Source organism: Hesperophylax consimilis, chromosome 22 (assembly GCF_061612785.1).
Source record: "Hesperophylax consimilis isolate HC1 chromosome 22, BYU_Hcon_1.0, whole genome shotgun sequence".
NCBI lineage: Eukaryota > Metazoa > Arthropoda > Insecta > Trichoptera > Limnephilidae > Hesperophylax > Hesperophylax consimilis.
The window spans coordinates 22,031,685-22,056,640 of NC_142857.1; the positions used below are offsets into that span (position 1 = coordinate 22,031,685).

General features: G+C 34.8%; 1 protein-coding gene across 3 annotated transcripts; it reads right to left on the bottom strand.

Annotated features, from left to right (window-relative positions):
• On the bottom strand, positions 1–24,685 carry rho-4 (rhomboid-4). 3 transcript variants are annotated; one of them, XM_089645005.1, is made up of 8 exons: positions 24,613–24,685; positions 24,096–24,197; positions 18,607–18,865; positions 13,770–13,961; positions 10,392–10,599; positions 8,805–9,018; positions 5,252–5,402; positions 1–2,469 (listed from the first exon to the last, which is right to left on the bottom strand). In XM_089645005.1, exons 2-8 carry the CDS (start codon positions 24,177–24,179, stop codon positions 2,303–2,305), a joined length of 1,275 nt encoding a protein of 424 aa, XP_089501131.1. In that variant the 5' UTR covers positions 24,180–24,197; positions 24,613–24,685; the 3' UTR covers positions 1–2,302. The 3 variants fall into 3 exon arrangements, with proteins under 3 accessions (XP_089501131.1, XP_089501134.1, XP_089501133.1); XM_089645008.1 differs by lacking the exon at positions 13,770–13,961; XM_089645007.1 differs by lacking the exon at positions 13,770–13,961 and having other exon boundaries at positions 10,392–10,620.
• Positions 24,686–24,956: the final 271 nt, after the last annotated feature.

Genomic DNA, 24,956 nt, shown 5'->3' on the forward strand with positions numbered 1-24,956 from the left:
ATGAGATAGAGAGAGTAAGCAATAAATATTTGTTTTATTATTTTTGGAATAACTTAATGAGTAAAACCTCAAATTGTAAAATTTAATCATTGAAGACAATATTAGCGATTCTCAAACGAAAATTTAAAACAAAAAAATTGATAGTATCCAATAAAAAAAAAATGCAATGAGAAAATGAAGATTATGTTTGTAGTTCTTAGTCGAAGATTGATACAGGTAAATATGATACGAATACTGCTTAAAATAGAGCGTTACAATAAGTATCTTCACTTAACTTTAAGTTTAAAAAAATAATATAAAGTTATATTCAAATATAATACTTAGAATTATCAACCCTTTTTTCCCCAATTAAGAAGAAATACATACTTTTATTATAACATTATAAAAGTACAACAGAAGCAAGTGTATTGTGTGGTACTCCAACTTCTTTGGATACCCATGCAATGACAGTGAACACTTGTTATATTGAAGATTCCATACTAAATCAAACACTGCCATTGTTAGTGGAAAATACTGTTTCAAAAATACACTCGATTAAATTGAAATATTTACTAAGATTTTATCTTATCACAGATATTAACGCACCTTGAATTATGGTTGCATTTTAAATGAGCATAGAATAAGTATTGTAAGACCAGTGGTGTAACGAACGTCCAGCCCTTGAAAGTGAAAGCCCAGAACATTAAATGTAATATTTTTCATGAATATAAAATTGATTTATCAGATCATGCAAGCTATTCAGAATTTTTTTTTTATATAATTAATTTATTTCATCAATCACAGCATAATTTAAATTAAAGAGCACTTGAGGTGAAATATCATAAAATTACATTATATTATAGGCGACCCAAAGTAGAGGGTCAAAGACAAAGAATGTTTATTGAAATTCTTTTATAAATATCTGACTTCTCACATGACTTGCAAGAAAACAAAAAAGATAGAAAATACTAGAATGTCAAATGTTTCCAAATATGTGTTGATAAATGGATACTTATCCAAAAAAATTCCAGCATTGTAAAGTATTCCCCAGGGGTCAAACCTTGGTCCTCTATCGATCCTCATACTTATAGACGACATCAAGGTACGGCAGTTGTCTTCAGTTGGAAATAACCTCTTACGAAGACTGGTTACAAATGCAATCTGACCTTGCTGCTGTAGCAGAATGGTCAGAGAAAAATAAGTTAGAATTTAATATTTTTTTTTAAATGTGTAACAATGACCTATAATAGTTTTTTAGTACAGCATAAAAGGACAAACAAAATATGGAGTCAATAGCATTAAAGATTGCGGTATTGTCTTCGATCCCAAACCAACATTCTCAGACCACACATCACGGCTCACTCCAGCTTGCTACAAACTCCTGAGGTTTATCATCAGAAAATAGTCATAAAATAATCATCTAAACAGTTTAATGACTCGGATGCAATGGTAGCCATATTCGATGGCAAACTGGAGTATGCTAGTGGTGTATGGACTTCGAAAAAAACAAAATACATAAATATGCCGGAACAAATCCAGAAAAAATTCTTCAGGTATGTCCATAGAAGGAAGCATGGAACTTATCCGAGTTTCATGCACCATATGGACTTACTTGAGGCAACTAATACATTTACCCGAGGCAATTTAGGCAACTAATACATTTATTAATAAACATATTTTAAATTTCACATTTCCAATACATTAATGGTTGTTCATCAGTTGTGTAAAATTTAAAACATGTTTACCTTAGCGTAGAAATCAGACATTGTGCAAATCTTGCAATACTTAGTTTTAACGTAATGCTCAACTCTATTGATGGCCCATTCCTCTTCAAACTTCAGCCGTTGTCATCACCACAACTTGTTAAAGATACCACATGGCAGAACAGATGTTGTAGCACAGCATAGCCATGACAAGAGGAATGGTGCTATTGAATGAAATTTCTAAAACTGTAGATAATATAATTTAATTACTCTTTAAAAAAAGTAAAAACTTATTTGTGTACTATCTTCCCAAATGTTAAAAATGTTAAAATCAGTAATCTTGTATTGTAAATGGATAATTAAGCTGTCATACAATAATATACTTATAATAAAAATAATTATAAAAAATTGAACAATTTACATTCTTTCTGAATCATAGTCGTTAGTGTTTCAAATAATAAAAGATGTGTATTAATGAATGTTTGAATTAGGCATAATTGTTAAAGGAATTATTGCGATGTCTTGTGATGGATCTCTCATAAGTTCTGATACATTATATATAGTATAAATGTGATGCATTATGATTAATATGATGGTATACAAGTTTAGTAGTGGTGGGTTCACTTGTACTCATATCTGGTGGCGGGGAAGTGGCTGGACCAGAAGATGTTGAGGAAGACACCGGCGGTCATGAGGAGGACGTACACCAGCACGGCCACCCACCACATCTTGTTCTCCCACGGCTTCACCTCCAGGTTTCGCAGCACCCCAATGCCGACCAGCAAGCCTGGAAAGTGAAAAAACGAATTAATTCATTCACCCCTAGTAGATACAGTCGACTCTCGTTAATTCAAACCTGCGATAATTCGAACCTCTCTATAATTCAAAGTTATCACGAGTTCCCTACGAAATCTCTTTATATTTCGAACTAAATCCATACATTTTTGTACACTTGGTAATTCAAACGAAAAAATCATTGCTATATAACAAAACGACGCGTTAATTCGAACTCATCGGCGTTCAACATTCGACAATTCAAAGTTGCAGAGAGAAAGAGGCGGAAAGATTGTTACACACACGTTAATACAAATACAATTTTGCGACAAGTTCAAACGTGTATTGTTTTTGTTATGATTAGTTTGTGACACACACTCTAACGAATTGGTTTGTGTTATCATTCAGTTACTGTTACTCTTTCGTTGTGTATACAGATTAAAATTTTCTGTTAGTCATGAGCCCTAGAAAGTATAAATGTTTGACGATTGCTGAAAAGAAGAAGTTAATTCGATACCTTACAAACCTTCTGTCTACAAAACGAAAGTGATGAAAAAGCATTTCAGGCACTTTTTCTCTTAAAAAAAATTATTGAGAAGTCTGAGCAGCAGCAATGTGCTTTGAAGCAAACCAGTATAACAGAGTTCTTTCTTTCGAAAGATTAATTAATTCACATTATGATTACATGTATGTACACGAATGTACCTATAAACTTTTGTCATTGTTATAGAATAGGAGTTAATAAATTATAATTGATCAACACTTAAGAATTCGAAGTTTTTATTTACTCTCACAAATTTCGAACCATTTGATATTTCAAACACTCGATAATTCGTAATATTTTAAGAGTCCCTCGAGTTTCGAATTATCGAGAGTCGACTGTATCTTCAAACCTAGTGCAAATATGAGTGCATTATGAAGTACTTAATTATGCTATTAAAATAACCCTATGAGTCATCGTTTGGGAATAACTAACATAAAGACCTTTAGTCAAATTTAAACATTACAGTAATTGGGGAAACTTTACTGGGGTAATAACCATTAATAATTTCTAACATTTTACTCAGAAATCAATTAGGAAATCAGTAATTGAAATTAAAATACCTATCTAGAAATAATATAAATGTATCGTCTGTAAGTGGGCTACCCACAGTTTGATAATGCCTTCAGAGGGTGAAACAGCTGTCACGCGTAATAATAATTACACAGCAGAACTTGTTTAAAAATAAACTGTTTTTATAAACCCAATAACAATATTATTGAATATATAAAAAAATTTAAATTAAAATGGAGTTCTACAAATTAAACTTGATAACAATAAATAAACAAAAACTAGGTTAAAAGGTTACGTATGTAACTATTTAACCTAGTTTTTATTTCATCACATTAATGACTTTATATCACCTTTTAAAGGTGTGTTGAATTGTCATTTTGAGGAGCTACTATGGAACATGTATTATATTGTTAACATATTTTTACAAAAAAAATTACAATTGTTTTTTTTTTAACTAAAGGTTAATATATAATATATGTTTCTTAACCTCTCAGAAAAGGACTTTTATTTACTTTGTGTCCCTTTGCGAACTGTCAAAACGCGAAAATTTTTGTGTTATTCACGAGTTTTGTTAAAAGCTTCATAACTCACGTTTTGGGAAACGTAGCCTCATTCTAAAAAATGTTTTGGAAAGATTATGAAATTCACTATCGTATTGTTTTGTTATACGTAAATATTTGCGTTTCTAAATATACATTTTCTGAAAACGTCAAAAATATGTAAAAATCGCTGACCATTATTTCAAAGCTGTGAAAAATGTACTATTTTCTGAGTATCATAAAGAAATAACACTTTATATATTGAAGAAATATAATTGAAAACTATTAGTCACCTCAAAATATTAACCGTCCAAACTAAAATATTTTAAATAAATTATTTAAAAACGCAATAAATTATGAACGAACAAGATGACAAGTCCAATCGACTTAGATAATGCACCTCGAAATTCCATAGATATTCTCGAATGCAGACGCGTAGCGTTATTCATTATCGATACTCTGTTTTTTAAATCATGGCAATCCGTATACTAGTGATGGAAATAAATCGATTTTTGTAAAATCTCGCGCGTTTACGTGAAAAGACGTACTAATGTCTTGACCGCTATTATCATATTTACGTCTTTTGACGTTCTAATGTTCCTAGTGGTTAAGTAGTGTTATTCTCAATTATGGAGGTATTAATTATCATCAATCAATTGAGGATTAATATTATTATTTAATAATGTTCTGAGATGTGCACCGTGGATTTCCTAGTAGCTCACCGCACTTGCCTTGATTTTATTGTACTTTGAACAATGCTCCTAGCGTACCAATTTTTTTTTTTATTCGCTTGGCAAGGATACAATGTATCTTAAAATTACTCTAACTTGTTATTTTATCACTTGCGAATATGTTTATATTATCTGTGAAAAATAAAAATAGTGCCATCATGATAATATTTCAAAATGTCAACGACCACAGTTTATTTTTTTGCAGGAATAATTTACGAATTGATTTTAGGTAAAGTTTCCCACTTCAATCAGCATGCATATATAAGCAAGAATGGTAATTGAAAATAGTATTTGTTTTGCTGGAGTCAGTGACTGAAGTAACTGCCGAAAACAAACATTTTTCTTCAATGGTTAACGTCTTGTATTTTCCACTTACCTACCCTGCCCCCGTCACCCGGTGGTTTGAGAAGCGCAATTTCAAATAGTAAGTAAGTAACACACATAAAATAAACAATAATAATAATGACTTACCAGCCATTGCCCCAGCGAGATGTGCCACGTATCCCACGTTACCCTCCATATCCAACACGTAACGGTTATACACGGCCGTGCCTATATCCACCCCAGCTATCAAGAGGAACACCATAAGCTGTACTATTGCGTACTCCATTTCAGACCAGTTCTGTAAGAAAAAAATTACATTATTCAATTTATTCATACATTTAAATTCTTCTTCCGTCTTTTGGCATCATGATTTGGATGTAGGCTTTTCTTAAATGTCTCCAGTAATGCTGATTCTTAGCAGCTTGAACCCATCCGAAGCTGCTGGTTTTGTTTGAGTCACTAGCCCATCCGTCCTCCGGCTGGAGAGGCTAAAGGGTCTCCCTCAACCGACCCCTCCAGATCTGGCCTGCCACGCAGCTGAACCTGGAGAAACCTCACCCCTTGAACCCAGGCACCAGAGGCGGTCCCTGCCTTAGTGCATTTGTGCAATGCACTGCCATATATAAGTAATAGAAAAGAAAGTATAATAGCAGGGCAATAACCAGAGAATACGTGCGCCAGACACCGAAATACGAACCTACGCTCCACTCATGAAGGATCCCCCCCGTATCGTTTATACCATAGGTTCTCAACCTTATTTTGCTCACCGCCCACTTTGAGAATATTTTTTTTAGAGCGCCCCTAATTTTTTTTACTTACCATGTGTCGTGAATCTGAAACAGCTATTGCTACGATTATTTTTAAATGTGTAATTACACAATAAAAAGGCTTTTACATAGAAGTGATACATGATGCAGTGTACATATGAGAATATCTGTATTATACAGGAGATACTGACAGTAAATAGATGTAATCCATTGTAAAGAAGGTACAATATACACAATTGTAAAATTGTGATTACAAGTATTATGAGAAAATATTAAGAAATAATTTTAAAAAAAAACTAAATAAAAACTAAATATGAAGCAATATTAGTAAAACGTAAGAGTAACATAAAGTAAAAAAGAAATTTCAACAACACTACATATAAGACAAATCATTAAAACTAATTTACCAACGCTACTTAACTAATTTGTAGGATTCAACAAAGTGTTGGTGTAGATTATGCTTAATTCTATAAATGGAGTCAACAAATAAATCAATAGCACCCCCATACTTGTTGCCCAGATCATGCATCCTATTGGTCAGTGAGTGTGTCTGATAGTTGGTTGTGTATGTATTGCAGAAGAATGTTATGTTTTGTCTTGTATTCCTAGTCGGTACATGGAGTTTAATAGTGGCAAGGATGGCAGGACTATCAATTAAGTTGTTAATGACTCTGTGTAACACAACCAGGTCTGAAATAATTCTCCTGTCAGACAGTGTTATTAGATGCAATTGTATCATCAAACTGACATAATTAATGTAATCAATAGAAATTCTGAGCTTAAAATTTACGTACTTAAGAAATTTGTGCTGAACTCTTTCTATATTATTAGAGTGAACTTTATATAAAGGGGACCAAATAGGTGAATTATACTCCAATTGACTTCTGACTAATGAAATATAGAGGGTTCTCATACAATCTATGGACTTAAAATCAGTTAGGACGGGTTGTTTCGGAGTATTTGAACAATTCATCAAATTTCAACGTTCATTTCTGGGATCTGTGAAAGTCCAATTCAAGTTCTGTTAGTATATCATTATAGGCTAGTTGCTTGACAAAACTGAAATAAAAACAGAACTTGAAAAAATCTTTCACAGAACTTGAAAATGAACGTTGAAATTTGATGAATTGTTCAAATACTCCGAAACAACCCGTCCTTAAAGTTCTGCAAAGGAAGCCAAACATCTTTAAAGCCTATTTAGTTATATAGTTGATGTGTGCAATGAATGACAAGTTTTTATCGATAACAGGTAATATTATATAGTCGTAAGATAGCTATTTTTGCTGGCTCGACTTTACTTAGAAATAACCATAAGTCGTTCAGTAACATGTTTCTACAGCACAAAATTCCCGTTCAGCTAAATAGGACGATGGGAATGCTGATCAGAAATCGTTGAACAATCAACCATAATCCTGGGTAGCCATTCTAAAATTTAATATTTAATTCCTCATTTGTCGTCAGTTCTATTAGTTCCTCTTCTAACTGGGATGATCCTACTGTGTTGACATTTAAAAAGGATCCAAAACCCAGTCTGGTATCTCAATGTTTAAAATATCCTGAAATCGTTCCTTGAAATCACTGTGGAGGCTTTCCAAGTGTTGACAGAAAACAAGCAAGTCGTCGTTCTTAAATGATACTGCTGATAAATTTGGGAAGTTATTGAATTCCCGTCTGCCGATATTTCTTTTGTATAATAGTAGTTTTGATACAAAAATAGCAATGTTATTTTTTCTCTCAATTAAGTTTAAGTCGTCGCCTTGAAGTTGGAGATTGACATCATTAAAAAATTTATACAGGTCTGTCAAGTACACAATATCGTTCTTTGATGAGATGAGGTTGAACTCTATCACAGACCCAATCAGATTGTAAAATCGAGTCAAACAAGTTTCTTTTGGCAACCAGCGCACTTCTGTGTGAAGCAGCAATCGGTTGAAATCTTCATCATTCCCAAAAGCGAAAAAAAATTAACCTGAGGGGTTAAATTACCTGTATTACATGCAGAGATGTACTTTATTTCAAATAAATCCATTTCAAATGGAGATGCAAAATGCAAAATGGGTATTTTCCATTTTGCATTTTAAATGCTTTTCTAAAAACCATTTTGCATTTTGCATTTTAAATGCTTTTCTCAATGCATTTTCCATTTTAAATGCTTTTTTGCAACATTCTTCCTACTATCTCCACTCATCTTCTTTTCATAAGCCCCAAATATCAGTCGGTCCTCAACCTCGCTATGAGAGATAATTTACATTTGTCAATTTGCTCCCTAGTGGAAGCCCTGGCAATTGAGTGATACCATTACAAAAAATACTGAACATGTCGCCATGACGCTGTAATATTAAATGTTAGATAGCAGTTTCTATGTTTTTACGTTGGCAACATTTGTCCCGCCCAAATTTTTTGTGGTTCATAATCCGTAGTCGTGGCATTTTTTGATTTACCATCATATAATATGTTTGTTCTACATTTATGTCCATTATTAAATGACAAAACTGTTTAAAAATTCTATAATTATTTCAATTGTTTGACCTGAGAAACCATTTTGCATTTTCAATGCATTTTGAAAACAGGTATTTTGCATTTTGCATTTGAAATGCTTTTCTAAAAACATTTTGCATTTTGCATTTTCAAATGGAAAAGTTTTGACCCATTTCCATTTTGCATTTCAAATGGTTTTGGGTACCCATTTTGCACATCTCTGATTACATGTTACCATTTTTTAGTGCAATGCACTGCTGTCACAGGCCGCCTCTGCCAGGCACCCCTTTCACCCCAGGCAATTTGTTGTGGGAGGGATGGATTCATATGTTACTCCTGAACACACTGACTCGCAGATTCCTACCCACCCCTCATACCTTTTTCCTTCCCAAAACCTCCTCTTCTTTCTGTATCCAAGCTAGTTCCATTGCCCTACATATACAACATGAGCTCACCAGCAGGATGGTGGCGATGTGCGCCGCCATGAGGGCGTACACCCCGCCCGAGGCGCCCGCCAGGAACACGTTGGGGTCCGTGATGGAGGTGCCCAGCGAGCCCGCCAGCACGCCGGCCGCGTAAATCACCAGCACGCGCCACCAATGGTGCACCATCTGCAGCGGCACGCCCAGCAGCACCTGCACCAGTAGGTTCACAGTCAGGTGGACCCAGCTGCAACACACATAAATAATATATATGAGATGCACTTTACATATTATCTAGACAGGGCGTGTGAATTTGCAAATTCACACTGAAACCAAAAATATTGGTTTAAGAAAACATTTATCAAAAATAAAGTGCATTATTTCGCAGTCGAAAGAAGCATTGCTTTTTACCCTTTGTTGGTCTGCATGGAAAAATTTGTCTTCCAGCAAGTTCGTCCTAACTCTCACTACTAGCTACTGAAGATCATTTTTCAAACACGAAATCGAGGCAGTTACAAATATTTTAAGTAGGGACTCTCACATACTTCTCTTTAATTTAATCAGCTACATAAATATTACAAGCACAGTGAGAATACAATTAAAAATAATAAAATTAAAATACAATAGAAATACTCATGCACGAAATAGTAAAATAATAGACTAGGTTTATAAAAAGAGTTCATTAATTTCAACTTTATATTGCAGTAATCAGATATTTATTACCGAAGCTATAAAGTCTCTGTATGAACGAGTTAGATACAAACAAAGTTCTTACAAAATAGTTCTTAATGAAATGGAACTATACTTCTTGTATTTCTACTACGTACTTTGAACATTATCATTTCTAGCAGGTCTACAATTCTTCTACCGGATAATTGTTTTAGTTAAAGAAAATTTAAAAGTTAATCATAGTCAACATGCAGTTGACTCTCAATTTACCGGGAGCGTAATCTTTGCGGAGTGAGCCTGGACCTTGAAGAGACTCTAGTTGTAGGAGGGAGGATACACAACTACATCTCGTGTCTGTGGTGATTTTTCACAAAAATGGTACAAATACAAATAATCCAGATATTATTACTAAAAATAACTTCTCTCAGATGTGCACCAGAGCAGAAGGAACTTCCTTTGAAATACCGTTAGAATAAGCACAGCATTCACACCTGACGTCTATGTTATAACAACTGGAATCTGTTTGTGTATATCTGTGTGTATAGCCCATGAGGTGATCTCTCACAAAAGCGGCGCTATATAAATTAGCCAAGAATAAATCTATTTATTTATTTGTAAGAAACAGCTTTTTTAGTTTTCTTTTTACAAAAATAAGTATAGGAGGTGAAGCAAAGTTAAGTTCTCTCATGCTGATGTTGTTTAAAGATAGGAGTTTTATTTTGCTAACAAGGAAAAGGGAAGAGGAAGATAGGATAGGGATGGGAGATGCTCCCGGATACATTATATCATGTGAGTATTGATATATATTATGTTTAACTTCAATATTATAGGTTTGTGCATATTTGTATAGATTTAATTTAGCAATCTAAAAATAATGACTGAAATAATATAATATAAAATCTATTTTGAATTATTGATGATAGATTAGAAATGGTATTGTCTGACACTCACCCGACGTGAACAAACATGTACGTAACGAATCGCCAAGCCTCGAACCGCTTGTACGGGTTGTAGATCAGCACGGTGGCGGCAGGTCCATTAGCCTGCGTTGTGTGATGCGCCACGGCGTCGGTGATGAACAGCGCTATCTCAATCAGCGACACCACGATCATCAGCACCGGCGGAGGCCAACATGAGTAGGCATCCTCATACAGCCCATCTGGGGAAGAGTAACGGGCATCTGTGGGCGGTCGGATTGGCAAGCGGGGGCAGACAACACGAGTGCGACGGGATCGTGGATTTTACACAAATGGATTGCGGGTTTAAGACAATGAGCAAGGGAGAGCAATTGGCACACACATGGTGTTGACTCAAACATACACAAATGCATTGCGAGTTTAAAACAATGAGCGAAGAATGGTGATTAATACACACATGGTATTGTTTTTACACAAAAAGATGGCAGTTTTGACAATGTTTTTAAAATAAATGTAGGAATTAGATATAATGGAGATTATAAACAATAACATGTAGGTAATGTAATGTAGGAAAACAATGACAAATTGATATGTTGGATAACAACCACAAACATGGATTTATGGCAAAAAGGTGGCAGTTTTAATTTGTTTTTAATATAGTGACAAAAAATATTGTAGAACAGGGGATAGTAAAAAGCATGGTTTCAGAAAAAGAGTGATAAAATGACAGTAGGTTGGAGAATAAAGAAACAGATAGACAAAATTAAAGCAAAAACGAAGACACAGCAAATAGAAGAAAATAAGACAGAAAATATAAAACATGATATTTACAGTAAATAGACGAAGACAAGACCGAAAAGAAAAAGTAAAATGATATGTACAATAAATAGATGAAGACAAGACAGAAAAGACAATGTATGATATATACAGTAAATAGATGAAGACAAGACAGAAAAGACAATGTATGATATATACAGTAAATAGATGAAGACAAGACAGAAAAGACAATGTATGATATATACAGTAAATAGATGAAGATAAGACAGAAAAGAAAAGTATTATGATTTTTACAAAAATAGTTACATTGTTTTTGTTATAACACATAAACAATTTGTAAATGGTTTGATTTATACACATGGAACGATTAATGAAAGCCAGGTGTTGTTGGTGAGAAAAGCGAAGGAAAAGGAATAGACGTAAAAAATTATTAGTATTTGTTAATGTAATTAATAGGAGTCGTTAGAAGGAAATTATGCAGATATTGCCCATATCTTGCAATCCCATATGTTACTGGTTTGTTCAGTTACATACATATGAATATGCAGAGCGCAACCATATTAGCTGCGTGGAGTTCATTTTACAATTAACATAACATGGTTATATGTACAGGTAATATGGGTTAACGTGATAACTAAGCTAGAGCAGATGCCCAGATAGCGTAAGATTCCACTTCAAATCCAGGTTGCTTATTTCGACTCTAGTATATGCTCCTCACCCGCACTAAGGGTTAAACACGTCCTAATTTTAGTTAAACTTTAAAGGACGGGTTGTTTCATAAAATTTGAACAATTCTTTTTTTTTTTTTTTCAAAAGACAAACATTCCCGGGTTACTAATAACCTGACAATATTTGAAAATCTCCTACTACCATCACAGTAAGCTGAAAATGTTGCTTGTGTTGTGATGGAGGACTTAGCCAGCCGAGGAATTGAACACACTACGCCCGAGTGGGACCCAAGCTCGATGTCAACTCGGCCACCGACCGGTCTGATTCATTAAATTACAAAGTTGAATTTCAAGTTCTGTGAAGGTTCTATTCATGTTCTCTTATTATATCATTATTGGCCAGTTGCTTCACAAAAATGAAATAATGACAGAACTTGGATAGAACCTTCACAAAAATTGAAAATCGACTTAGAAATTTAATGAATTGTTAAAATTCTGTGAAAAACTCGTCCTTATAGAACAAATTGGGCGTAATTTAGCATAATAATACCTGATTTCATAATATCACAACATACAGTAGTTTAAACATTGGTTAGGCAGATGAGTTTATCAGTATCACTGAATAGAACTTCTCACAGTGATTTGAGTATTAAAATGCATTGTATGGTTACACATGCATAATGCATTCAATCTTAATTCATTTCATAAGATAAGATATCAACCTATGATAACATCATAAATTACATTAATTATATTCATCAAGCATCAAGTGTTTCTGGTTAGATTTACTTTTAAACCAAATTATTTCAGATAAGAAGCATGTGGACCCAGAAGACTGCAACCAGAAATACAGATATTCTGATAGCAAGAAAGAATTACTATAATATTCCGGCAGAAAGTTGTGCACGATCGAAGAATAGATTTATAAGCAATAGAATAATTCATTATTGAGCCAGAACCAATATAAAATTCTGCTTTATTAGAAGATTCCAAAGAGCACAAATGATTGAGAACACGAAGAAATTATACTTTGTTCTAGGATTAATTGTTATCATTATGGAGAACTTCAGGAAATCAATCACCATAGAGAATGTATTTTATTCGAAGACCACACCTAGTCAGACTTTGGGACTATGACACCCTCGATATTTGCGAAATGTTGTGAGGAAGAAAACAAGGAAGATTTAGAGAAGCCGGAACCTGTCTTTTGACTTGGAAATAAATTTTGACTGCCAATCTTTTCATATTACGTAAATTTCGCGCATTCAATGAAAATCATATGAAATTTACAGTAGATAAATATTACATTTTATGTTGTTTGCAAAGTACACTGGACTCTCTTTTTACACGGTTTCGAAACAACACGTTGATATTGTAACAAATGTGCGTAAACGGGTTTGTATATTATCTGATAGTGATAGTGAATAATCTTTGTTATGATTTTTATAAAGTAATTTTTTTAAATAAAATTCAGATAAACAATATCGAAGAATTTTTTATTTTTGCTATACTGAATTTATTTTTATACAAGGAGGCTCATCCACCTGTATTTTTTTTTACACGGTATTGCGTAGAACGTAATACACCATGTAAAAGGGGAGTCCAGTGTAATTAACGATTTTAAAAAACAATAAAATAAAAGTTTTGACAATCTGGAGGGTGATTATTAAAATCTCTTCTACTGTTGAAGGGTTGGTATTTTAATAATTATATAATAACTATTAGCAAATAAAATTTGTCCGTGATTTATTTACAGGTTCGAGCTAGATCTAAGATATAAATAATTTAGTTGTTTATTTGATGGATATTTATGTTGTAAACTTCATCCATTGTCTTACTTAGAGGGAACAAAAGCGAATAGAACCAAGGTAGGTGGTAGATATGTATGTTATGAATTATGTATATTCAAACAAGCATTCGTTAATAATTCCTTAGCTGCGAGCATGCTGATGATGACTTTTCTCTACCTGAAAGAAGGAAACTGTAATCGATGTCCTGCTGCGTAAGAAATTCGCTAAACTGTGGAGTAACGCAGACTGTCTTGATGCCCGGGGACTGTGGCGGAGAGGCGGCAGACCTTCGACTATTACTTCTTAGAGTACTTCTTAGAGGACTTCTTACGGGACCGTCAACAGTGTCTATAGAGTCTATAGCTTGCACTGCGCAATCATATAATGTTTCAGAATGGAGGAATTGATTGTGCAAATTATATGTATATCGGTCAATGGCGTGCGGACCATCGTAATGGATTCATATCCTATAAGATAATGCCTAGCAAGTAATATTTGAGGTGATTTTTCACAAGAAAAATGGCACTATACAAATCATACAATAATTATTATTATTATAATATTAGAAAGAATATGTGTACGCAACGCATTAAAAAATCTGACAACTTACAATGCATACATTTTATTGATATATCGATGCCAAGAATGTATGTAACCGCACGCCACTGATTTTTATTAACAGATTTTAAAGTTATTTAGGTTTATTGCAAAACAAAATGTTACTTGTGTAATTATACAAAAAAGCTATATTTAAAGCACGTGAGTGCACACAGTTAAGCACAAGTAAATGATTGAAAACTCAAAACTGCTGAAAAAAATAATATACAATGAAAGTGCATGCACACAACCAAACTACAGACCTACATGTGATGCAAGTTTTTAGTTAGATTATTATGTTTACTAACTACCCCAATGTTGGCAAATTGTCTAGTTAAATGAAGCTCTTCCATAAATCATGTCCCAAAGTCAATATTCGGAATTTTAAAAGTGTTTTTCATCAACAATCCTTGAAAATGATCACTGCCTCAGTTAGAGACAAACAAACTGAAACCTTTGATGGTGCAATAGTTAATTGGTCTAACCTATTCTCTTGTGTTTGTATAAACATACACAAGACATCACACACATTCTTACAACATAACCAGTGTGCTATGGTAACCATTGATAGCTAAATTCTAGTAACAAAATATTGGAGAAAACCATTATTTTTTCAAAGAAAGCTTAACATTCCCAAGTTACAAATAGCCTGACAAAATTAAAAAAAAAAAACAGCTACCTTCATCGTAAAAGTTGAAAATATTGCTTGGGCAATGATGGAGGACTTAGTTAGCACGGGAATTGAATCCACGACGCTCAGAAGGGAACACAATGCATTTGTCCACTCAGCTTAGTACTCAACCTAACCTAACCTAACCAGTCGAGTGTCTTTGGGACATCTTTTGCAGTGATTCAATTATTATTTTGGTAAACATACCAAAAAAATAGGGACACGCTTAATATACCTACACATTTATTTTAAAAACACTTTTCATCAGCAAGATAATAATGAGAAGTATTTCAGTTTTCGGAAATGGAAAATAATGCATTTTGGTAGCTACATATTTTGTTAAAAAAATTAATAATTTTTATGTCTTTTCTTCAAGTCACATTTTGATATACATAATAATATTGACCCCTATTGTGCGGCTGGCTACATTTGCAGTCCAGTGAAATAATGACTACCTTGAGGTGCACTGCAGTGTACAGTGTACAGTATAGGACAGGCGTATGTATATATCTGTAGCGATGCTACTAGAGTATTCGGGAATGTTTGCTAATGCAAAACGCATCGTAGCTAGAACACTCTAGATACGATGCTAGCATTCGGCGCACCTACCTACAAGTCTGAATATTCTTGACGCGCTGGGCACTATAAAAAGGGCGCATCGAGATGTACTCAGTCAGTCTACAATTAGCAGTTACAACAGTGACCAACCTGTGGACCCTGCGACTGCTCGCTGCCTACTAAGCAGCCGGCCACTCCACCGTGCCGCTACCGGCTACACGTATCTACCTACACCCGGCTCTGCACGGACCACGGATTATCATGGACTCCTCCTAGACCCTGCGAGACCTTCGCCGGTCTACGCCTCGGTCCCGCGGCATCGTCGCCGGCCTGCATCTCCTTCACATCTGCCAACCAAGTTCATCACACCTTCGGCTTCCCTGTTTCACACTGGAGTACCCAGAAGACTCCACGTCATCCCCAGTGCTCAATACATCCACGAGTCCGGTCTCCACGGATGCGGTGTCGACACACCAACAACGCCTCAACCACTCCATCGCCGTCATCGCCGCTTACACCTGGTATCATCGTCATCTCACAACTACATTTTTGAATCACCCCAAATAAACGCTGTGACATTTTTTTGTACCTGTACTCATAGTACACAGTAACGAAAAGTACTCACAGAACCCACCTTTAGTGTGCAGTGCGTATAGATAGGTTTTAGAAGTTTTTAACGCATTTCATTACTGTGCATGAAAATTCAGAAGTAAAAAAGTTTATTTTGTAAAAGCGCGTCTATTATTTCAAATCCAATTTTCAATATTTAATTTGGCTTTGAGATATTTACAAAATTTTACTCATCTCATAGGGGTTAAAATAGTTTTTTTAGGCTAGTTTTTTATTTCTTTTTTATTAAACCCAAACTAAGAACCTATTTTAGGATCACAGGTTAGTATTTTGGTTTAAATAAAAAAAGAAAAACTAATCATAAAACTTTGATATCAATAAAAATGGCTGTCAAGTGAAAGTGAATTGGTTTTCATTTGAACAAAATAACTATTAAAATGCATTATTTTACATTTCCGGAAACTGAAATACCTATTTCTCGTTATCATATAACTACCACAAAGTGTTTTTAAAATAAAATGTGCTTATTAAGTGTGTTCCTATTTCCCGTATATTTACTATTATTTAATCTGTGGTTTTATGAAATGATAACACAGTAAAACCTCACTAATCAATTAGAAGTCTGGGACTAGCTTAATCCGGCACTATATTATCAGACAACGAAAGAGTTTTTAGCTTAACAGTATTTGTGTACGAGGAAACAATATTTTCATAATTATTACCACTACCCAAAAAACATGACATATTGGAAAAAAAAATTAATGAAATGCAGAAATAGTTAGGCTAGTATGCAGCTTTCATAAATAATACGTTTGCTGCCATATTGCACTGTGAAAAATTGACATAGGCCAAGGTTCATAGAAAATGTATACTTAACAAGGTTCGCTCATCCAGACACTTTTGGGAAAAAAACGCATCGAGCCGTTTGTGATTTAGCTCAAAATCCGGTTGAAGACCGAAACGAGTGATTTTACTTTTCACTAGGTATATAATATTATCATTTGGTAAATTTAAGTTGATTTCCTCGAACCTTGTGGTATACAATGGTAGAAAAACTCTCGATACCCGAGGAAGACTGAACACATTATCTCTGCACTGGAATGATAAACGGAGTGGAATTAAAGTCGATATAATGTAGTTTTCTTAACAGTTATAATGTGGTACTCAGTAGTGAAAGATAGAAAAAGTCGGGGACGCCCGGGGAAGACATAGCCCCATCAAATGAAACCAATTCATGAAGGATTTTTGAAGTGAAACTTCTTTACGCGCGTCGTGCAATTTCGAGGACCGGAGTAAAACCGACCTAGCTAATATTATATACCTAGTTTAGGTCACTCTGCAAACTCAGCTTCGCAGTCTAGAGGCAGAGCGCCCGACTGTCGTCGTGAAGAACCGAGGTTCGATCCCCGCTTTAACTAATTTTTTTTTTCTTTGGGTGATTTTTTTAATACAAGGAAAAGTGATAAAATGCTCTCATGCTGCGACTTTTAGATATTTTGACTATATGATATTTTGGTCGAAATATAGCTTACAAATCGAGCCGGTAGAGTCGCTCGGTATTTGGATTAATTATTTTCATTTTGAATCATTAAAATTACTAATCAAGGCCGATAACGCGACTAATTACACTCGCAGACGTGCGTGACAAGTTTTTTTAGTAAAAAACACAACCGTAAGTGAGTTTTTCAAAATTTAAAAATGTTTTTCAAATTCCTCCATACGGGTATGAGACTGTTAAAACACGATAGATCTTTTCCAAAACGGACAAATATACGGAAATATTTTGAAAAACGACAGATATGACTTCACACTGCCGATATATCTTCGATTCGACCCTATATAAAGCGTTAACGAGACGTTATGTGATATTATTCATTTGCCGTGTTTGGAAACGAAAAGTTGGGCGGGACAAGTCAATTGAGGAGTACACGTTGTATACGCGGTTCTCGTTGCGCGAGATACATCTCCTCGCGGTCTAGAGGCAGAGCGTTCGACACTCGTTATGCAGGACCCGGGTTCGAATCCCATATTTTTATAACTTTTAATTTTTTTTTATCACATGCTACTTATAAATATGTCAATAGACAGAAAAAAAGAGAGAATGAAATGAAAAGAGAGAGAGAAGAATACTAAAAGTTTCACTTCCGTCGTGCGTAGGCTTGCCACACACTGTATTTTTTTTCCTAGTTGGACATACAAAACATTTTTCAGATGTATATAATATATGTTACGACTTTTTAACCAATTACCGCTCTACCCCCTCGATGAGCGAACCTTATCGAATACACATTTTCTATGAATATTGGACAAAGGCCAACTTTTTTTCTTTATCCACTTGCCGTAAGTTGTATAAATTCAGTACTAAAACACAAAAAGATAAGTAACCAATTGAAATAGCAACTCGAGTGGGAAAGATTGGCAGCGAACATGTTAAGTACCATGGCCCTATGGTGAAAAGAGTTTTAACCTTTTCAATGAAATCTATCCCACCACGCAGCACGTTAAACTTAAAGGATAACAATATCCACGTACGGGGATAGCCGCTGATGGATCACATATTCGACAGCCGTGTAGAAAAGGTTTAAAGTTTAAAAATCTAATTGTACATTTTATAATTACCTATGGAGTCGACATGGCGGCGCGGGGGTATGACCATGTGCACGTACCGCTCCACGAGGTGTCCAAACACTCCCTTCAGCACCGGGTGGTGGATCATCGCGATGAACTCATCGAAGTCCAGGAGACCCGAGTTGTCGCGGTCAGCAATCTGCATGATGCGCACCACCACACGCTCCGGGATGTCATTCTCGTATTCGCGAGAGTTGATGATGGCACGCAGTTCGTGGAGGGAAATGTTGCCGGTGTTATCGTGGTCGTACTAAAAACATCATTTTCATAAATAAGTTAACACAAACAATATTATTATTACTAAGTGCAATATAGTTGTGAATGAGGAATACTTGGAGCAGGTGGATGAATTTTTGTATTTAGGGAGGATGTTTACGAGAAATGGAATGGATGACAGATATTGAACGAAGGGTAAATGCAGGTAACTCCATTAATGGAGGACTGAACGCAGTTGGCGCTAACAAAAAATTGTCCAAAGAAGCAAAGCTAGCAGTCCACAATGGAGTACTGATACCTACCTTGATGTACGGAAGTGAGGCATGGAACTGGCAGAGAACGGATGAAAGTAGACTGAATGCTGTAGAAATGAGATCCCTGAGGAGTATGTGTGGTAAAACCATGTATGATTGTGTGCGAAATGTGGAGATTGCAAAGAGTGCAAGGCTGATGTAAGCGTAATGAGTAAGATCAAGAAAGGGACGCTTAGATGGTTTGGGCATGTAGAGCGAATGAACGAAGAAAGGAGTGTAAGGAGAATATACGATACAAATGTGAATGGTAGCAGAAGTCGGGGACGCCCGAGGAAGACATGGCACGACCAAGTGAATCAGATACTAGAGTCGGGCCATGTCAAGAGTTAGAATAATAGAAGAGTATGTATGAGACGATGTATGAATGTGAATGAGGCAAGGAGTGTGTGCCAAGACCGAGTTGTTTGGCGGTCCGTCCTCTCTGCCTACCCCTACGGCGTGATGGTTAGTTAGTGAAACAATTTCATTAGAATATTTATTTATTATTAGTGGACCCCGCAATGCTTCGCTGTTGCTAATATCTTTCTCGGGCGTCTCCGACTGCTTCCACCATTCAGTACTATATACCACAATGTTACTGTTAAAAAACTACATAACTTCGACTTTAATTCAACTCCCTATCTCATTCTGATGCAGAGATACTGCGTTAAGTATTCCTCGGGCGTCCCCGACTTTTTCTATCATTTAAACCACTCTCTAAACACTCCTGCCACCAATAAGAACAAACTTTCACATTTAACTTCGAATAACCGAAAATGGGTTCGTAAGTAGGAGATTTCGAACTTTAAAGCAGTTTTCATAGGACTTACACATTATTTTTTTCTGGACCTATAAAAAGACTTATCTAAAAATACTCGATTATTTCAAAGGCCAAGATGTATTCTACTCGCAGTATTTAATTAAAGTATATGAAAAATTTCTAGGCGACCAAATTTTCAAACCAAAAACACATGATTTTGCATTACTACGTATGGCATCGCCATAATGAAAATAACTGAGATATCTTAGATATCTTATACCCCTTTGTGAAAATTACTGAGATATCTTAGATTTCTTAGATTTCTTATACACCTTTGTGAAAATAACTGAGATATCTTAGATATCTTATACACCTTTGTGAAAATTACTGAGATATATTAGATATCTTATACACCTTTGTGAAAATAACTGAGATATCTTAGATTTTTTATACACCTTTGTGAAAATAACTGAGATATCTTAGATCTATTATACACCTTTGTGAAAATAACTGAGATATCTTAGATTTATTATACACCTTTGTGAAAATAACTGAGATATCTTAGATTTTTTATACACCTTTGTGAAAATAACTGAGATATCTTAGATCTATTATACACCTTTGTGAAAATAACTGAGATATCTTAGATTTATTATACACCTTTGTGAAAATAACTGAGATATCTTAGATATCTTATACACCTTTGTGAAAATAACTGAGATATCTTAGATTTCTTACACACAGCAAGGGAGAGAGGGTACGTAATTAACAATATGCATTTAGTAAACTGAACTAAGGACAAATGGAGAATATCAGCATCTGAAAATATATTATTGTATTTTATGCATGTCCTTCTAAAAAATTAATGATGTGTGTAGTTTTTGAGTGTGGGATGTGAAGAAAAATAAAAATAAAATAAAATAAATAAATAAATTACAAATAATACATAGCTCAAAAAATGTACCACAATCTAATGTAGATGTTTCAATGGCTGTTATCAAAAAAATATCACTATTTACTTGGTATAATTTTTGCCGTGGTGGTTAGTCAATTGAGCAATTTTTTATCTTTTCGGAATACCTCTACAAAATTTTAAGATAACCACTGTAAATAGATTGAATTGGTTTCATGTGATCACAGCGCAAGAGACCCGACTGCTCGGAGATAGTGGGACTGAGGCATCCCCAATTTGAGGAATGTTGTGAGCATGAAGGAAGTGGTAAGATGAAGGTTGGGAAGTGTAACAACCGATCTGGTCACTATGCATGGTTAAAGCATTTTCAAGCAACGTACCGATTCTGAATGGAGGTATCCAAACAGTGCGATACTGAAAGTATCTACAACTCTGGAACGAGGTGCAAATATATTAAAACTTATGTCTTATTAAATATCTGCTACTTGTGCATACTAGTTGCCTAAGCTGGGTATGCACGGTATAAAATATCTGCTACTTCGGCATACTGGTTACCTAAGCTGGGTATGCGTGTTATGAGGGAGTTTATAAACTAATCGATATTTATTTCTTTTTTAAATTTTTGTGCTGGTAACCCTGCTGGTATATTATATAGTATATTTGCGGCACGTTCCAGAGTGATAGATACTCTCAGTATCGCCCCTGTGAAAGACCACTATTCAGAATCGAAGTGCAGATCTGAACAGCCAGGTACTTTCCAACCTACCACTTCACCATATCCTTCTCCCCATTCCTTTCAGCCTCACAACGTACCCCAATTGGGAATATCCAATTATAAAAATATGATAATAAAAATCTGACTTATTCTATCAATAGAAATAGAGAACCAATAAAAAACAGGAAAGATTCATGATTCACAAAGAATGTGTACACCATTACCATGGAACAGATAAATTACATTCATGACTCACGCACAGAATACAATTAATCTGTAAATAGTGTGGGACATAGGCTTGTCTAGACTTCCCAAATGTGTCTTGCTAAATGAGATGATGGTAACCATTATGAGTGAGCATGAAACAATATTCTGTGATATGCTACAAAGTTTTTAGTTTCACAATATATGAAATAATTTTTATTAATTTGTTATCCTGGTAATAAAATAACAAAATAATAACAAATATTTCATATAATGTGAAACTAAAAACTTTGTAGCATATCACAGAATATTGTTTCATGCTCACTCATAATGGTTACCATATTAGCCAACAATGAGTTAATGCAACAAATGACAATGCAGTGGAACCTCTCATAACGAGCACCTCCTATAAGAAGTAATTAGCATAACGAGTAAAACAGATATGTAAAAAATGCTCCCTTAATGAGCGACATTTCGCATAAAGAGTGACGCAAAGTCCCATCTTCACGTCACTCACTTGTGAGACAAGACTTCCGCGCCAGTGCGTCAGTCTCTGGCTAGCACTTGTTCCGCTAGCACGTTTGTGTCGCATGTAATCACACATTTTTCCAAACTTGTGTTCAGACATTATTTGTAATATTTTTTTGTACAAAGTTTAATAACCCTTGCTAAAATGTCCCTGGAGAAAAGACCAAAAGAAGACGGCCATAAGAGAATAAAAGCAACGGTAGAAATAAAACATAAAAACAAGGTATGAGCGTGGTTGATCTAGCGAGCACATTCAATCGGTCTACATCAACGAATAGCACTATTCTCAAGAACGATAAAATTAAGAAGTTTATGGACCAGCAGGTTATTTCTAACTTTAAGAAACTCTCCACTAAAACACTCTTCGAGCGTTGTTTTGAGGTGACTGAAGGGAGAAGTCTCACTCTCAAAGAGTTTTGGAAAGATCACTTTCACATCGTTACTTGCCTCAACATGATTGACTGAGAAGCTTTGGCAAGAGCGTTGTTGAATGTTATTTTGAGGGGTTTGAAACAGTACCTGTCGAGTCTACAGTCAACGAGATTGTATCTTTGGCCAATACCATGGGGCTGGAGGTGGATAACAACGATATTGATGAGCTTGTGGAAGAGCACAGTCAAGAGCTGACCACCAAAGAGCTTATGGATTTGCATTGTGTTTCACAACAAGAAGTTATGGGGGAGAGTTTTTTAGTGGATGAGGAGGGAATAGCATAGCAACAATCTTCTGGTGCAATAAGAGAAATGCTGAAAGCGTAGGAAACTGTTGCATCATACATTGAGAAGTATCACCCTAATATGGAGGTGGCTGTGCATTCTACAAATTTATTCAATGATAATGCTTAAGGCGATGCACTACGTCGTGTAATATTTTAAATTGAGCCGCTATCAATAACAACCCTTACGTAAATGGCGATAAGGTTTAAATTCCCGCTTAACACCACCCGCCTGTTTTGATTTATGCAAGAAAAAAACATGGCCAAAAAGTACCTTTTATTTTATTTTGTGGATGTTCAGGCATAAATATTAAATTTTTTTTCGATCATTTTATAAATAACTTAATTTTCCACATTATACAATAAAATTATAACCGAAAATAAGTTCGTAAGTAGGAGATTTTGAACTTTAAAGCAGTTTTAATAGGCCTTTACATTATTTTTTTCTGGGCTTATAAAAAGACTTGTCTAAAAAATACTCGATTGTTTTAAAGTCCAAGATGTATTCTACTCGCAATATTTAATTAAAGCATCTGAAACATTTCTAGGCGACCAAATTTTCAAACCAAAAACACATGATTTTGCATTACTACGTATGGCATCGCCTTAAATAAAATAACTTAAAATAGTTCAGTAAATATTCGGGATCGCTGGCCACGCTTAGTTATTTAAATTACTTATTGTAAATGGCTGTCATCCCATATGACGAAAGCGAATTTTCATTTTATTTCTCTACTTATTTTATAATATTATATAATTCCTTATGATGTTTTTTTCTTCTTTTATTATTATATTGTGTAATACATAATGTTCATTATGCACTTCCGAGAAATTCCTATTCGCCACCTTATTAGGAACTAGTACTATAGGGGAAGGAAAATAAACAGAAAACGAAACCAAAAACCTATTTTGAAACATTAAAGTGAATAATATGTATTGTGTAGGTACCATAATATAGTGTTTTCAAACAAGCAAAAGAAAGTGGTCAAGCGAATTATAGGACAACAAAATGTTAAAGAATCACAAGGAGCAATTAAAAACAATAATATAGAATAAATTTGCAAAAATTTCGCCAACCTTTGAGTTACGATAACACAGAAATTAATGACAATTCAAATAAATGGCGGCAAACTCACCCGGTTGAACACTCGTCTCCAATGAGCCAGCGATTCGTCGGACATGTTGTTCAGCGGAATCTCAACACTCCGTTGAGTCTGCATCTTGAAGGCACTTGTCTTCTATAATCGCAATAATAAAAACAACAATTTTTAACTAGGATATTTATTTAAAACTTAACACGTCACCCAACCGCTGAAAAACGCGAGTAACACATTAATGAAAATCAGGGCACGTCTATTTTACTTTACAGGAGATTGCGATTATCCGTGCAGTTTTCGCCGGAAAGAGATAAGATAATAATGGATAGCAATTTTCGGTGAACAATGTATTATAGTCACAGGATTCACGGAAATCCCACGATTCCACGCCTACTTGATGATGACAAACAACACAGTCAAACAAATTAGCGAAATTTAAATCTCTAACAATTAACTCGTTTTATTTTGTGGTATTTCATTATTTATAGGTTATATTTCACAGTTTGGGGATTAGTTTTAACACGTTTACGTTAAAAAACAGGAAAATAGGTGATACCTGTATACGTCCATACACAAAAAAGGCTTTCGTAAAAAGTAATAATTATTGTCTACTGTACTGTCACAAGTTTAGTTCAACTTAACTGTCCAGCGTTGCCAGGTCAAAATATAAACTCCCTAGAAAAGTCATCTAAAATCCATATAAATGTATTTTCTGTCGGAGATTCTCGGAATTTTGTAAAAAATGGCCGATAAAAGATTTTAGTAGTACCGAATTCTCCTTAGATTTTATCAAAAACTTTCTTTCTGTCCAGGATTTCTCTATTTCTCCCAACATCAAGGGATCTCTTCCTAGACATGGCAATGCTGCTACTGTCAACGAGCGCATGGCCGCCAACTTAA